Source organism: Squalius cephalus (assembly GCF_949319135.1).
Source record: "Squalius cephalus genome assembly, chromosome: 3".
In the NCBI taxonomy this organism is placed as follows: domain Eukaryota; kingdom Metazoa; phylum Chordata; class Actinopteri; order Cypriniformes; family Leuciscidae; genus Squalius; species Squalius cephalus.
This window is the reverse complement of record NC_137124.1, coordinates 48,695,533-48,712,794: the sequence shown is the minus strand read 5'-3', so window position 1 is coordinate 48,712,794 and position 17,262 is coordinate 48,695,533. Positions and strand designations below refer to the sequence as shown.

Below are 17,262 nucleotides of genomic sequence, written 5' to 3'. Positions count from 1 at the left end.
TATTCACCTGCCAAATGCTCTCCCACTGTGAGTTTGACGCCAGTCTGTGAAGGAAGTGATCTCTGTTCTCTCTACTCACCTGTGATACTCACCTGTCCAACGTTCTCCCACTGTGAGTCTGACGCCAGTCTGTGAAGGAAGTGATCTCCATTCTCTCTACTCACCTGTGATACTCACCTGTCCAACGCTCTCCCACTGTGAGTCTGACGCCAGTCTGTGAAGGAAGGGATCTCCGTTCTCTCTACTCACCTGTGATACTCACCTGTCCAACGCTCTCCCACTGGGAGTCTCGCCGGTTCATACCCGCGGCGGTGCTGCTCTGGGTCCCTGGGAAGGAGAGGACAAGGAATTTTAGACTAGGACTTCTTAATTGCTTTTAATACAAAATAAAGTTGTTATTCCTTTTACTCCTGCCTCCTGCCTCCTCCTTTGATACGCTCCTCTGGGTGATAGTGGGTTAGGGGTGGGGGCAGTCTGGTTTGGCCCACCCCGACCTGTGACACAAGAATGTACCACTTGCAAAAAAAAACAGGAACAGTAAGTGCATGAATTCGACGTGTTAAATTCTTTATGTGCGGCTCAAGAGGTTCTCAAAGATAAGACATTCCTTCCGCGGAAAATTTTGTCTGGCTAAAAATTCTTTCTAGTGCTCGTCAAACAATTTGCGCTGAGATGTCCACCGGATTTGGAAGAAAAGGTGAAGTCATTGCAACAGACACTTGGAATAAGTTACGTCACCTATATGTTTCTTTGCTCTCAGCTGATTGGTCAAACTTCAGTCTGAGATCTTGAATCCAGAACATAGCCTGCCCCGGTAAGATACCATGGCAACGAACACAGATTAAAGCCGAGCTACTTTCATAGTACCTAAAACCCAGGGTTGGCGGAAACTAAGCTGAAACATAGCTGGCTAGCCACCTAATCCGGCTTCATGGTACAGGCCCCTGATGGAAGATCCAACCACAGGCCATTATAAGATTTCTAGCTGAAGCCGTTAGGTTTTGATTTTTTATCTGTTGATATTTGTCAACAGATTGATCTGGGTCTAGCTTGTGAGGCAGCAACAGATAAGACCACTTTCTGGGTTGACTAATTGTGAGAATGCAGAAGTCATTAGAAGTGGCATTTTCAGTTGAATTTGGGGGTAATTTGGCGGCCACTCTCAACATTTGTTGTGTTGAGCTATTTCAATTAGCCTACTTTCGTTTGATTTGTTCATTGCAAACAGCTGAAAGTCTGTAAATGTTGCCAATAAACCTGATTTGCAATGGGGTTGAATAATTTTGATTATCAATTTATTCTGTTAGCCTATATATTTCACAACATAGTTGAGAATCTTCTTTTCTCTTGGGGGGGAGGCGTCCTGTAAGCAATGTAAAATGCACCCTTGTAAGTAACCGTCCTTTCGTGAGATAAACATGTCTGGAAGAGGAAAAGGCAAGGAGGCGCAAACGCACCTTATGGCAACATCAAGGGAATCACCAATCCCGCTATTCGTCGTCTGGCTCGCCGCGGGGGCGTCAAATGCATCTCCGGTCTGATCTACGAGGAGACCCGCGGTGTGTTGGTGTTGAAGGTGTTTCTGGAGAACGTTATCCGCGATGCCGTCACCTACACCGAGCACGCCACGAGAAAGACCCTCACCTTCATGTCTGTGTACGCGCTGAAACGAAAGGGACGCACCTTGTACCGGCTTCGTAGCCTGGTAATACCAGACTCTGCTACTTCACTTTGCTTCGTAGACAGAGTCTGGAATGGCATAACAGAGAAGTGTTTTCTCTCTTGCTAGGGGGCGCTTGTCTGAAGTTTAAAATCATTGGTTACCCGTAAGCCAATCACATAACGTTTGGTTATGGCGTGTGTTATGCGCATGCTCAGCCGCATTTAACTTTCACTGTAAACACATGTATGATGCGAAAACAAAACCATCGAGCGAAATACCGGAGTGAACATGGCTGTGAACAACTTTTGCAGATTATGTGAAGTAAATCTACGCATCCACGGTACAATCAGCGTGTACGTCACGGCTCTCAGCCCGCCCTCTGTTCGTTGATTGGCCCGGCTGTTTCCAGACCGGTGGCAAACAGAAAGCTCTGAAGCTGTCTCAGACTGAGTACAGAAGCGAAATGAAATTGAGCGGAAGTACGAAGTCTGACGTAGTCAGGCTACCGGCTTCGGAGGTTAAATAAAAAACTACACTAACCCACAAACAACGGCTCTTTTAGGAGCCACACACTGTCACATAAAGAGTCAATGTTTTAGCCATCAAACGCTTTGTTTTCTGGATCGAGAATCAATTTCACTAGAGTTTGTCGATAACGTTGCATCGATCGATACAAGCATCTTTTCATTCTCTTTAACCGACAGAGACCCAAAATATTATAAAACCACGTGTAGGCTTATTACAAAATGTTTATCCATTTACTGTGGATAAAATGTGGTTGTGTAAATTAAAAATACTATTAGATCAGAGGTAGCCTACTATGTTTAGCAGAAAACGAAATGTTATTTTACTCAAATGGGCATTTATTTATTATGCATGTAGTTTAAACAGTTCAACAGTTTCATGAATCAATGAAATCTGTTTTAAAAGGTGTCTGACCGTTATTGGCCTTTATTCCTTCCAAAGTATCTCAATGGGTCTATAAAGGTTTTTAAAATTACACGATGGTGCACAATATTTGTCTAGAACTGCTCGTTTTTTATTATTATTATTATTATCAAACTACAGTAATAAAAAGAGCGGGAAATGAAAAACAAAGGAAACTGTGTCAGGATAATGTCGTTCAAACCAGAGCCAGATATAACATGGGGCGGTAGGCGGGGCTGTCATCTAACCGCATGTGATTGGCCCTCCTTCCGTTCGTGATGCTTAGAGTTGTCCAATGAAATACGATTTTATGGGATTCGCCCATCAAAACCAAGCGGCAACCTCCCCGTCTCTCTCTTGAAACCAACACGGAAGTGAGTTAAACTGCAATTCATTGACTGGCCGCTTGGCCTGGCTGCAGAAGTGAGTCAAATCTGTATCTCCCTCATGTTAAAATTACCAACTTTACAGCAGAAAAAAATATGTTTACAGCCTGGATCTCTATGTGGCTTTGGTCTATACAGCTAATTTTGCCCTTCATAACAACTGTGAGGGGGATGAATTATTTTATAACTCGTCCGTTTAGTTGATTAATATTTAAATTTAAGGGTGTGGCCAGTGGCCACTTCCACATAGCAAAATTTGTCTGGCCCACCTCTGGGCCTCATCCTTGCTTCAATTCTGGCCCAGTTCTGGCTGGGTCCCCGGCCCAAAACTGGCGCTATACACTGAAAATGGACTCAATCAACTTCCTCTGGCCCAGATGTGGCCCAGGCACTGTAAAATGACTCTCATTTATTGATATGGCCCAGAACTGGCTGAGAGTCGGCTGGGTCCCCGGGCCAGATGTGGCCCACACCCTGTAAAATGAGACTTATTTATTGATATGGCCCAGGTCTGGCCCAGGCACTGTAAGACAGATCTGGCTGAGAGTCGGCTGGGTCCCCGGGCCAGATGTGGCCCAGAAACTGGCAGTGAAACACAAATTCAACCATTTAAAAAGATTAAGGGTTTTTTATTATAAAATTAACAAATACACTTTAATATAAGCATGTATTAACAATGAACAAATACACTATTAACATTTATTTACAACAATTTTTAAACTACAAAATAATAAGTAAATTATACTTACTGTGATTAAAAGAAAAACATCACTCTTTCACACACAAACTATCTTTCACTCTCTTTAACACTAAATAAATTCATTTTGCAAATGTCAAGTCACCATTAAAGGAGAACTCCGGTCAATTTTAACATTGAGCTAATTTTTTTGTACATTTGGAGTGCTGTCAATACAGAGAACAACGACAAAAATCGGTGTTGCCTACACCGAGTTATTCTATTTTTAAAATTTGCACCCTGTTGACTTCAATGGGGCAAGTACTAAACCTGCTTTTAGCCTCTTAACATCCTTGATGTGTCATTACAAGTGCACAGAAAATGTGAGTGATTCCTTCAGAGTGAACACGAGTGAATCTGACTGCAGTAGATGTGAAAGAAATGTATAAAAATGATGTTATTTAAGCCAGCGCAAATACCTGTATTTTCTTCCTGTTTTCGGGTGAAGTCCACAGTAGTCGATTGCCGAGTTCACGCGCATAGGTTTAGTACCTATGATCACGCGCGTGCGTGAACTCGGCAATCGACTACTTTGGACTTCACCCGAAAACAGGAAGAAAATACAGGTATTTGCGCTGGCTTAAATAACATCATTTTTATACATTTCTGCAGTCAGATTCACTCGTGTTCACTCTGAAGGAATCACTCACATTTTCTGTGCACTTGTAATGACACATCAAGGATGTTAAGAGGCTAAAAGCAGGTTTAGTACTTGCCCCATTGAAGTCAACAGGGTGCAAATTTTAAAAATAGAATAACTCGGTGTAGGCAACACCGATTTTTGTCATTGTTCTCTGTATTGACAGCACTCCAAATGTACAAAAAAATGAGCTCAATGTTAAAATTGACCGGAGTTCTCCTTTAAATATATAGCGCTATATACAGTAAATACAGGAAAATGATCAATGATGCAAACAGAGTTCAATTTGTCTGTAAAGCTGCTCTAAAAGAAAATAGTGTCATAGTTCAACTGAATTCAGTTCAGTGTTGATTCAGTTCTGTTCAATAACTGTATAAAGTATATCAATTATAAAAAGAGTTCATTTTCATTATTAAGCAGCTCTGCAGAAAACATTGATGTCATCGTCCAGCTCAGTTCAGTTCTCATATAATGGTGTCAATGCAGGCAGATCAATATTATTAAGAATAAGTGTCCCCAACTAAACAAGCCAGAGTCCATCAGTGACAGAATGGAGAAAGAAAAACAGGCTCAGTCGAAGGGCCAGTTCTCCTCTGATCAAACAACGAACATGGTGTATGTGTTAGGAGTCCAGGCCGCTTCACAAGTCAGATTGTGGATTGATATCATTCAGAGTATTTTATTCAGGTCCTTTTGCTTGAAGGTTGGAAAAGATTACATCAAGGTAAAAGAGTAGAAAAACTCGAGAGCATGTAGATGTGAATTTGAGAACTTGTACAATAGATATTTGTACTTGTACAATAAAATTTACACTCGCAGCTCCAATGTGAAAACCTCCAATGTGAAAAGTTGAAGTTGGAGTTGAAGCTGGCCGTTGGGTCTGTGCGGAAGACTGGTCTGGCTCTCGTGGATCTGATCCGATGACTGTGTCGAGGACTGTTGTGTCAAAGGGGTCTTCACGGCGTTTGTTTCTAGGTCTCATCTAGTTGTGATGTTCTCGTCTGGCATTCAGGGCTGTTGTGGTCATCTGAGGGTGCAGGTCCATCATCTGGTCTGGATATGGACTAGATCCGGCTGACAACAGTAACCTTGGGATAAGACTGAGACAGAGAGACCAACATTAGCGTAGATGCCATTCTTCTTACGATGTAACAAGTACATTCGGTGTTATGGGAAGTGTTTCCGGTTCTGGTTGACTGAATTTATGCAGCCTAACAATCCTTTAACAGATGTGAATTTTAGAAATGTGAGAGTGTGTTATGTTTATGCTAGGTTAAAGAGGTGTGTGTTTTTAAATAGATTTAAACTTATCTTGTGTCTGCCCCTCGATCTGCTGCCAGTCCATGATCCCTCGATCTCCATCTCAGCAGCATTAGCTGTGAGGGTTTCTCTGAACTGCATCTTTTAAATGAATAGATATTGTGAGGTCAATATTACATCTTAAGCATTAGTTTAAGCACATAGGTTTAACAAATGTTGTTGCCAGGGTTCACACAGCAGTTTAAAATATCGGTAACACTTTACAATAAGGTCTCAGTTGTTAAAATTAGGCTAGTTAATGTGTTAACTAACATTACCAATGAACAATACATTTGTTACAGTATTTATTAATCTTTGTTAACATTAGTTAATAAAAATACAATCAAAATGTATAATAAAATTAGTTCACAGTGCATTAACTAATCTTAACAAATACAACTTTTGATTTTAATAATGCATTAGCAAATGTCAAAATGAAAATGAACTATGATTAATAAATGCTTAAGTATTGTGCATTCTTAGTCCATCTTAACTAATATAATAGTTAAACCTACATTAAATGAAACCTTATTGTAGTGTTACCAAAATATCTGTAAAAAGTGTTGGTGTCAGATTCCAAACAGTGCGTTCAGATGTTCGTTCATAATCATTGTAAGTTAACATCCCCTCAGCCGTAAAATGTTAAGAACTACCATTTTAATAACATTACACAGTGTTTAAAGCAGATTACGCAATAAATAAATAAATAAAATAAAGCAGATTACGCTACATTCAAGAACACAAGACGTGCCAAAGACAATGAATTAAGAAGCTGCACTTATTTTGCAGCTTCTCTTATGTATCTAACGCTTTTCCGTTTCGGAGTTCCCCACAGGAGTGTTAAAACCAAATAAATCTTATTTTTTATTTCAGATTGTAGCCTACACGTTGTCTCCGCGGGTGTAGTACACTGTGGTCAATGTAGTTCGATTCACAAATAAATGACTCTTTTGAGAGGTTAGTGAATCAAATCAGAAAGAGTCGCCTGCACTGATATATATAGGCCCGGTTTCACAGACAGGGCTTAGACTAAGCCAGGATTAGACCATAGATCAATTAGGACATTTAAGTAATTTTTATAAACATGCTTAGAAAAAAACATTACCGATGTGCATCTTAAAACTAAAAAGGCACTGATATATTTTTAAGATCAGTCAGTGCAAGTTTATTTCAGTGGAAACAGCTCAGACTTACATTTTAGTCTAGGACTAGTCTTAAGCCCTGTCTGTGAAACCAGGGGATAATGTCATTCTATATAGATCAGTGGTCGCCTGTATAGAGAACTATGGCGCCGAAAGCGTAGTCCGACTCCTATGATTCGACTCATATGAACTAATCACTCGTTAAAAAAGACGAATTGACTGACTAAATTTGAGCACAGGAATATAACTCAATATCATTTCATTAACCAAAATCCAGTGCACTGGATAGGCCTACAGCACAGCAGTTTTTCTAATAAAAAAAACACTCAAATTTATCCTAAAAAGAGACCGTAGCTCATCAACACTCGCTGGACCGAATGGATATTATGAAGTAACGTTAACGTATTATCATCGTAAATATCTGATCTAACGTTAGATATAAAACAACACTATATTTATCTTGACAATTAATACATAAAACAGCACTATAACAACAAATTAATTAAATTACTTACTCGTTTTTTCAGATGAATGATTCCTCTCGAAAACGTTGGTCTGCGTGACTGCGTCTGCAGGATCTTCCTCAGGATTTAAATTACAACCTGATCTCACAGAATTACGTGAAATGAACACGACCCCTTAACCCCGATTTGCGTGGTGGTGGCACGTAATGTGTTAGAATTACGTGTCGGCACCACGCAAACAACACCCATACAAAGTCAATGAGGCTCATTTGTCGTGGTGGACACACGGATTCCCTGGTTAGACAACGTCACAATGGGCAGCGGTAAATGTTGTTTTCTAGTTTACGAAACGTCCTCCTTTTATAATTTATTGTAGTGTATTACTTCCGATTTTTGTTGTCTAAATAACAGTAAATTGTTTGTGATATAACTATCCGTTTATAGATGGAGTAGTTTTAAAGAATGGCCCGAGGCTGTGTTAAATAGATTGTTCCCTTTACTTTATTAAACCATTTACGATATTTTATTCTTTTCAAATGTATTGTCTGTCATAGCAGCGAATATTATTAATTATTATTATTATGAATCAGAAGACTTTCAGTCGTTACCACGGCAACGATACGTCACGTTACGCACGCTTCTTACCCATAATCACTGCGCTTTTACCACTCATTTCTCCCGCCACATGACTACAGTAAGTATCTCAACCCCTCGGGGTGTTTGTTTGTTAAAAAGCACGTAAAACCTTTGCTGTTATTTCTTTAGTTGTAGCTGGATTTAATCATCCATAGAGTTTAGGTTGAATTTGTTAGTGTTGCATTATCATTTACACGGCTACCCGCCGAAGTAATTACGTTAGCTAGCCAGCCAAATGACAGCTGTCCCGACCCCGGCACAGTAGGAATGTGGCACTTCCACAACAAAAATCAGTTTAAACTCATGTATTTGTCCATGTGTTGTGAGGACAACAATTAACAACGTGTTGTTGCAGTGGTTAAAGTTTTATTTAAAGTGCAAAGTAAATGTCAGAAGTGTAACTAAGGTGAATTACCGCAATCGGGGATGGACTAGAATAAAAAAGTGGACCGGGAGTCTTTCCAGAGGATTTGACTGCTCAGTGCGACTCAATGTCAATGACCGTTCATACATACCTGATATAATTAATGCATCATTAACTTGTAATTAACATAATTATCCTGTAACACTTTCGTGCCATACTTTTGTAAGACTTTGCCATTTTAGAAGACACTGAATCATAATTGTTACTTTAGTTATGTGTGACATTGAGAAGAGAGAGCAGTAGATATTATGAGAAGCGTTTTATGCAACAGGACAGTAGAAGACCACCTTTTCCATTATTTGTAGGCCTAAATAAAAATAGATTTGTGTTGGTACTTGCTTGTGTCAAGTGAATGTGGTACAAATCTGATATTTGTACAGTAAGGATTGATTTGTATTGTACGTAGTGGTTGTGATTGATACATAGTCAGTTAATAAGTACTTTGTCCTAACAATTAAGAAATTATCATTTACTACAAATGCTATTCTAATAATCTTTTGCTTTTTTCTTGTTTTACAGCTATATTGCAACACTTTGACTCCACCAACACACACACATATACACACACGCACCCAAATCAAACCAACGGCACTTTTAAGAGCCACTCTCTCTCTCTCGTTCTCACTTGTCTCTTTCGATCTCTCTCTTTCTGTTATTGTCTCTCTTTTAATCACTCTTTCAGTCTATCTATCTCTCTCACTTCCATCTATTTCTGTTCAGAAATGGCTGGAGGGTCACAAAAAAAGACCTGCCCAAACTGCGGGGAAAAAATATATTGTGGACTTAAAATTTGTTCATTTTGCAACCATCAACAACCCCAAAATGTAAGACTCCAAAAAAAGATGGAAAAATTTAAAAGTCAGCAGAAGCAGTGGTTGGCATCTATGAAAAAAAATAAAAATAAGTCCCACGTTCTTGATGATGCTGCCATTCTGGTATGTAGTTTTCCTATCATCTCATTCACCAAAAGTGTTTTATTATTTTCACATAAGCAAATAAATTGACTAGTTTAATAAATTGCCTCACATCCACACTATTAATAAAAATATAATTCATGTTTACTGTTTTTTCCTACTATTATATCTAGGGAGTTGAAACTCATACAAATCCTCACATTTATCTATCCAAAAATTTTGTAAAAATTGTTTGTAGATGTTTCCTAGCTTTGATGTAACTTCACACATTCATGCACCGACAGCGGTGTCAGCCATGCAAGGCACCATCCAGCTCGGTTAGGTTAGGTGTTAGGTTAGGTGTCTTGGTTAGGTGTCTTGCTCATGGACACCTCCACACTTGATTCAGTGGAACCGGGGATTGAACCACCAATCTTCCGAATTTGTAGACAACCTACATGAGCCACTGCCGTCCCAGTGTAAACTGTAAAATTCAGCTGTAAACTACAGTTTTGTGTATCTAATTGATCTCTCTACCTCTCTGTTCCAGCTTGAGAAGTTGTATGCCCTTGGCATGAAGCCCCTGCTGCTAATTGCCCATCCTCCTAAGGTGGTGACAGGGACGTGCCATACTAAAACAAAACTAATGCTGCCAATGCATGCCCACCTTAGCACATCCGCTAAGAAATGCCTTGATAATGTGGATGCCATCTATAAATTGATGGTTGAAGGTGAGATTGCATTTATTTAACCTTGAAATGCATACGCATGCATGTATTCACTATCCGTTGTACAATTGTTGGTGTTGTCCTGTACATTTCCAAACAGCAAAGACTAGAAATTTTGATCTGGCTGTAGCCTAGCTGCAACCTAGAGTCATTTTAAAAGAGCCTAAACACTCAGCTGGGAAGCTAGCGCAAATGGGAAACAGGACTTCCTGTGGTTTCTCATAAAATAAAAGCCAGGGCCGTATTCATAAAAAATCTTAATGCAAAGAGTAGCTCCTAGTGACAAAATTCTAGGAAAATTCTTAGAAATGTGGGAGTTTAAAGTGGCAGTAAGATGAAGAGGGAGAAGAAATGTGTTGATGGACAGTGAGTTAGCCTATAAGACGCTATAGATTAGATAATGCAGAGATCATGTTTAGTGACCGATCTTATTAAAGACACGCTAACATCTCCGTTACAGCACATAAATGCTATAGCGCCAGATTACGCATGTAATTTCAATGTGAAGGCTTAGAATAGACCCTATACATAAAAATTGTTTTCCTTCGTGGACAACCAACCAATCACAGTCTTCAAAAGATTTTGTCACACAAAGCAATGGGGTCAGCCCCGCCTCCTCACTAAGATAAAAGTTTTTGTTTTTTCCTTGCTCAAGAGTTGCTCTCAGAATCACTCTTAAGCTAAGACTCATATGTAAAAGTTTTTAAGCTAAATTAGGAGTTTTCTGAGAGGATTCTTAGAATCTTTAAGAATACGGGCCCAGGACTCTGACTCTATAGTAACGTAGCAATCAGGTTACATTGCTGTCTCCTTCTCTTTCCTCTGTGTTCTCTCTCCATCATACAGGTCTGTGTGTCTGAGCTACACACACACTTATAGCAGACATATCTTAAAGGCTGACGGTGGCTTCGGCTGTATTCACACAAAATCCGCCAAAGTCGCTCTTTCCAACAGGGTTCTGTGGAGGTGGGGTAATGTTTATTTGTGCTTTAGAATGTAACCGAAATGAAACAATCAGAAGACCTTTTATTTCTCTGATTCACTGCTTTGTTCTTGCTAACACTGCTCACTCTCTTTTGGAGCTCGCTCAATCGCCGCTCTCTCTGCATGGGCCAACTTTGAATCATGTGTTTACAAACAGCAAGAGACTATCCTACTAATTTTGCCCTTTAAGACTAACTTGTGTTAATGTTAATGTATTTTTTTAAAACATAGTCAAAGTAAATCTACTACTTGTGCCACTGCGAATAGAGATTGGATGTGCAAAAAAGTACCTAACGGCATGAAAGTCACTGAGACCTCAACCGGTGTTGGTCAAGTTACTCAGGGAATTGTTACTCCTGTAAAAGTTATAATATTACTTTACTTATTACAGGGAATTAAAAGTTACTAGTTACATTACTTGTCATGTTACTATATTACTTTTACTATCCCGCGCCCTGCCCTTTCTAAAAAGTGACAGATAACCTGTTTAGTCCACTTATTTTAGAAATGAATCCACTTTACTGGAACAACAATAATTAACATTAGGAGTCGACAATCAGCCAAACTTTACACATTGCTGCCTCTCCAACCAGGTGATGCTATACAGAGAAGCAATGTGCATATTGAAAATAATAATAAACAGTTTCTCCCAACATCGGTAATAGCTATCTAATGCTATTTAACTAATAGCATATTGATAAGAGCAGGGTGGACTATGTGTTTTTTTTCAAAACATATAACGTTTCCCAACATCACTGGCTGAAATAAAAAATAAAGCAAGTCAACCCCGATTTTTGAACTAATGTTTTTTCTGCACATGTATTAATAAGAGCAGTATTCAGTGTTTTTACAGAAGATTCAACTTTGCTTAATGCCACTCTCCCGACGAGTGCATGCATCACTGGCAGTAGCATCCTACCGGTCAGCACCGGCGTTTGCATATTATATATTATATTTGTGTGTTCTCCATGTCCATTTATAGGTTGGACAAGACTCAACTCAGACCAACTACCTCAAGAAGAGGAGAACTTCGTCCTACATTTGGTGACGTGTGACTTAACCCCTACCACCCATATCCAGTCACCACAACAGGAAACACCAGCCACAGCATCACAAAACCAGGCTCCATCCATTGGCACACCAGCAACCCAGACTACATCCGTCTGCACGTCACCACAGCCGTCTCCTTCCTACCACACATCACCGCACCCTGCTCCATCCATCTACAAACCAGCACTCCAGGGTCCCTCCATCTACAAAGCAGCACACCTGGCTCCATCCATCCAGGAACCAGCACACCTGAGTCTTTCCAGCCACACACCACCACACCTGTCTCCATCCATCCAGGAACCAGCACACCTGGCTCCATCCATCCGAGAACCACCACACCTGGCTCCATCCATCCAGGAACCAACACACCTGTCTCCATCCATCCAGGAACCAGCACACCTGGCTCCATCCATCCGAGAACCACCACACCTGGCTCCATCCATCCGAGAACCACCACACCTGGCTCCATCCATCCAGGAACCAACACACCTGTCTCCATCCAGGAACCAGCACACCTGGCTCCATCCATCCGAGAACCACCACACCTGGCTCCATCCATCCGAGAACCACCACACCTGGCTCCATCCATCCAGGAACCAACACACCTGTCTCCATCCATCCAGGAACCAGCACACCTGTCTCCATCCATCCAGGAACCAACACACCTGTGTCCATCCATCCAGGAACCAACACACCTGTCTCCATCCATCCAGGAACCAACACACCTGGCTCCATCCATCCAGGAACCAACACACCTGGCTCCATCCATCCAAGAACCACCACACCTGGCTCCATCCATCCAGGAACCAACACACCTGGCTCCATCCATCCAGGAACCAACACACCTGGCTCCATCCATCCAAGAACCACCACACCTGGCTCCATCCATCCAGGAACCAGCACACCTGTCTCCATCCATCCGAGAACCACCACACCCAGCTCCACCCTTCCATGAACCAGCACACCAGGTCCCAGCTGTGCAGCCACCACTGGAGGGTCCACGGCAACGTAAAAGACCACAAAAAATTAAAGGTGTGTTTTAGTCTATGCACTAAATACACTAAGTATTGTACAGACATTTTACCCCTGCATAATCGTCATGAAGTTAATGTGATTTTTGTAAACCCTCTAAAAAGTATTGATTTATTATGGATCTGATTCAGGATTGCAATTATACTGTATGCCTAGATGCTATATTATTTTATTATTTTTTCTATAAATAGTAATTGAATTGATGGTTGTCTACACATCCCTGTAATTAGAGAGCTGCAAAGTTAAAGTCCCAGTGTAAAGAATACCAGTGTAAAATATATCTGCTCTGTGGCAAGCGATGTAAAATGTAAACAGTCCATTAGGAGACACAACATAAAGAAGGGATGGCAAAGAAACAAAGATTTTGAATAGAACCATGCAGCCTTTGATACTCCTGTGGTTCTCAAATCTCACTAGGAGGAGCTAAATGTGCTAATGACAAACAGTGGAAAAAATGCATAAATGTGTGCATTGTGAATTGATTCCTGCACACAAAATACTACACATATTGTGGACATTGGTGCAAATAATATATTCCTTACAATTACAGATTGCCCTCACAATCGGCTTGAAATGTTCCCAGTCCGTGAAATAATAAAGACAAGGAACAGAAAGGTAGGACAATGACTAACTGGATAACAGTGTTTCCTCTCAATTAGTTAAAGGTATAGCGGAGGATTTTTTATTTCCGGGTGGATTCTCTATACTATTGGTCCTCCTAATTGTCAATCATTCTGGTGAATCAATCAAACTTTTCAAAAAGTGGAGAGGGCGGGACTTATTTAAAATTCGGAAAGATCCTCCGCTATACCTTTAAATAATGCTATTGGCTATTGTCATTTCAAAACCTTAACCAAGTTAAATTTCACTTAAAATGCAGCAACAAATATGTGATTATAAAAACAATGGTTTTATCGCTTTTATTATTTATCCCCCAAAAAAACAATTATTACCCCTAAAGACACCCACGTCAAGACAAGTCACCTTTTTATATAGCGCTTTTTACAATACAGATTGTATGAAAGCAGCTTCACAGTGATTACTTAATGTTACCTTGACAAAATGCTGTTGTCTAAGTCACAACATTGAGCTGGATATGTAGGCATCCTGTAAATACCTTTAGCTTGAAGTGTCAGTCATGGATCTTATTTGATGACTATTATTCTAAATATGCAGTATATAAACTATGTCAACAATTAATATATTTTCACTCCTACAATGTCTTTGTCTTCCTGCCACAGGGGAGGACAGAACATCTTTATGACTGGCAGCCCTGCACAATGTGGTATGTTAAATAGCTTTTGGTTATGTACGATTACATGCATTTTATTATTGGGCTCTTGGATCTCTCTGTACTGGCAGAGTGTACTCTGTACATCCCTGAGCAAGACTCTTAACCCCTAGTTGCTCCGGAGGCGTGCGACATTTGACATAAACAGCAATTGTAAGTCGCTTTGGATAAAAGCGTCGGCTAAATGAATAAATGTAGTGTAATGTACTGTTTTCATTTGTTGGGATTGTTGACAAGACATTGTCATGGGTAGAGATTATTAAAGAAAAATGATCATGCAAACAGTTTTTGTATGCTGTTTACAATTGTGAGTGTATCCACAGCCATATGAAACCAAAAGTGAAATTCACTATTTAAATGTAACTGCTGCAGTGAGTTTCTGCTGCAAGTCTCTAGAAGAGGAATGCAGTGATTGGAGATGTTGATGGTATAGTCAGAGGAAACATCAGGGTTTCAGGGTTTGACGATTAGTACACTGCGAATGGATACATTTATTTGTGAGTCAGAGGATTTATTTTATTCCACAACATTTTGACCTTTTAAGCTGCTCACCTCATCCCCACTCTGGAACAACAGATTCTTGATGCTCTGCATTACTCTGCAAAGTATTGTAAAACAGTAAATGTTACATTCATGACAATCAATTCAATGTGTATTATACTAACTAATTCTCCCTCAACTTCCCTCTATTCATTTATGTTTTTCTCAGTGGAAAGACCTGGCCTCCATCCTGGCAGCCAGCCTGATTCCCATGCAGCTAGCCTGCAAATATGCAACATACATTGCAAACATGCATTTTTTCCTTGTTCTTGTTAAGTGTATTTTCTTTACATATTTTGTTGTTGTCCACTTGTATTGTTCCATAATATTGTCATGTTACATCAGCTAAACAGTTTGTAATGTAATTTGAACTTTAATATTCTTCATGGTTTTTATTCAAGCTTGTTGCTGCCTCTTTTATCTGTATGGATTCAATAAAGTGCAACAGTCAACAGACTTAACATTTCTTAAACTTGAAGGACTCCAATATGAATTGTTTTGTTGCCAACAGACCATGGAAAAGTTACAATTGATTGTATTTTGACTCAGACAAGCTAAACTATGGGCAACAACTGATCCTTTCATAACTACCAAAATGTTCAGTCCACTGATGACACACACAGTTGGAGTGCTTTATTGGGGGACATAGCTCAATATTGAAAAGGACACGGTTTCATTTAAGATTTCATATTAAATAACCTCCGCCACAAATATAAAATTAAACTACATGAGCAACTTCCCATTTTATTCACAGGTTTCGAAATGCCTTAATTTTTGTTATCAATCTTTCAACCTCTTGCTAAATTACAGTATCATAATTAACTATGAAATCATTCCATGTCCTTATTTGCATAACATACTGTTTGGACTAACCCTATGTAGCAGTTACTCATCTTGAAGCTGATTGTGTGTTGACAAAAATAACTATTTAATTTTTTGATGGTAATGAAAATGTGCATTTCACAAATGGGACTACACACACACACACTTCAAATAAGGGAATTGAGATCATCTTAAATAAAGTGCTGTTTGGTACTATATTTGTTGTTCATTTGCCATTTCTGTTATTCACTTCACTGTCATGAACAATACCTAACAAAATAAATGAAGTGTACTATGTGACATTTTCAGATTTGTTTTTTATTATGAAGTTTGACAATCTGTGACAGCGAGTTTGTTATGGATTGTTTTATATCAAGGGGATGGTTGAAAACTTCCAGTTAAACTTTATTTGATAATCAGTAAATCCACAATAATAATTTAATATGGACATAAATCACATAAGGAGAGTTAATATATGGACATTAGCAAAGTTAATAGCCTATTGAGACTTTGATAAAGGTAATGTATACCTGTATAACAACAAGGAAAAGAGAAAGGAAATTATATACATATTTACACATTTAGGAGTAATTTGTAGCCTTATATTAGTAAGTTAAGCCTATTACAAACAACGTGAGTACGCACTGTAAATGTTTTAATTTATTATGGGTGTTTTTCAGGTCTGTCCATATATCATTGACCACACACTGTTCATATCATTGACCACGTAATTTACATAGCACCTTAATCCTTACTAACAAAATGCAGTATTGTGTAACGTAACAATTTTATTTAAGTCATAGGGGCCGAACAAACATTTTGAAATTCTAATTATACAATATACAAATGCCTAAAGCTCCTAAATTACACTTCCGATGTGTAATTAGGGAGGTACGTTATGTAACTCCAGCCGAGTGTGAACATAATCCCGAAACGCGTGTATATGGGCCTACTTGCTAAAATCGCCTTAATCACCGGTTTGCTTTTTTAAAGTAAACCACATAAATTCATTGTAATATATGCTTCGGCTGCAGTTAAACATTAAGATATTATCATGATATGTGTTTAGAAAACCCTATTTTGCAAACCGGAAGAACTACTGTGACGCTGATTTGTTTTGTTTTCCAGCTCGGAAAATATCCGAAATAAACCTAAATCTTTACTTTTGCATATCACACAACATCTAAATACAGTGTAAGTACTAGTTCGGCTGTACTAGATATTTAATATATTCAGTGCATACATCTTTTTACAACCCTAATCACAGCCTAATGTTTGCAAACAGAAAAAACTACAAATATGGTACTAATTAGTATGAAGTGGCATGGCGCGGCTAGAGGGAATTGTAGTTTAAAAATATATGTCTCAATATATTGAAATTGAGATTTGTAAATAATGATGCAAGAATACACTGATGGGTTAAAGGGGATGGGAATCACATTTGTGTAATACAATTTTAAATACCTTACTGTTAAATAGGTGAAAATCAAGTTTGACCATTTTTGATAGCAAAACCTCTTGGTGACTCTACCCATATGGGTATAGTCATATAGCTGAAGTCAACAGCTATTTATAACAGTTGGTTTCATGTCTGTAGCCCTTTCT

At 39.1% G+C, this 17,262-nt stretch overlaps 1 protein-coding gene and 2 long non-coding RNA genes across 3 annotated transcripts in view; 2 read left to right on the top strand and 1 right to left on the bottom strand.

Annotated features, from left to right (window-relative positions):
* Positions 1 to 3,208, bottom strand: part of LOC307155625 — an 821,100-nt gene extending 817,892 nt beyond the window's left edge. Inside the window, exon 1 of the long non-coding RNA XR_013820544.1 lies at positions 2,853 to 3,208. This is a non-coding gene — a long non-coding RNA (uncharacterized lncRNA). The remainder of the gene's footprint in view (positions 1 to 2,852) is intronic.
* Positions 3,209 to 4,674: 1,466 nt separating this feature from the next.
* Positions 4,675 to 5,304, top strand: LOC307155897. The gene is made up of 2 exons (XR_013820606.1): positions 4,675 to 5,147; positions 5,208 to 5,304. It is a non-coding gene; the product is annotated as an uncharacterized lncRNA (long non-coding RNA).
* Positions 5,305 to 7,397: 2,093 nt separating this feature from the next.
* On the top strand, positions 7,398 to 15,955 carry LOC307155269 (uncharacterized protein). The gene is made up of 7 exons (XM_079865831.1): positions 7,398 to 9,252; positions 9,761 to 9,941; positions 11,905 to 12,434; positions 12,626 to 13,004; positions 13,555 to 13,619; positions 14,246 to 14,289; positions 15,005 to 15,955. Exons 1-7 carry the CDS (start codon positions 9,040 to 9,042, stop codon positions 15,039 to 15,041), a joined length of 1,449 nt encoding a protein of 482 aa, XP_079721957.1. The 5' UTR covers positions 7,398 to 9,039; the 3' UTR covers positions 15,042 to 15,955.
* Positions 15,956 to 17,262: the final 1,307 nt, after the last annotated feature.

Coding starts and splice junctions, on each gene's coding strand:
- LOC307155269 (XM_079865831.1), top strand. CDS start 9,040: ATGGCTGGAGGGTCACAAAAAAAGACCTGCCCAAACTGCGGGGAAAAA. Junction 12,435..12,625: donor TCCGAGAACCACCACACCTG/GCTCCATCCATC, acceptor CCATCCATCCAG/GAACCAACACACCTGTGTCC. Junction 13,005..13,554: donor AAGACCACAAAAAATTAAAG/GTGTGTTTTAGT, acceptor TTACAATTACAG/ATTGCCCTCACAATCGGCTT.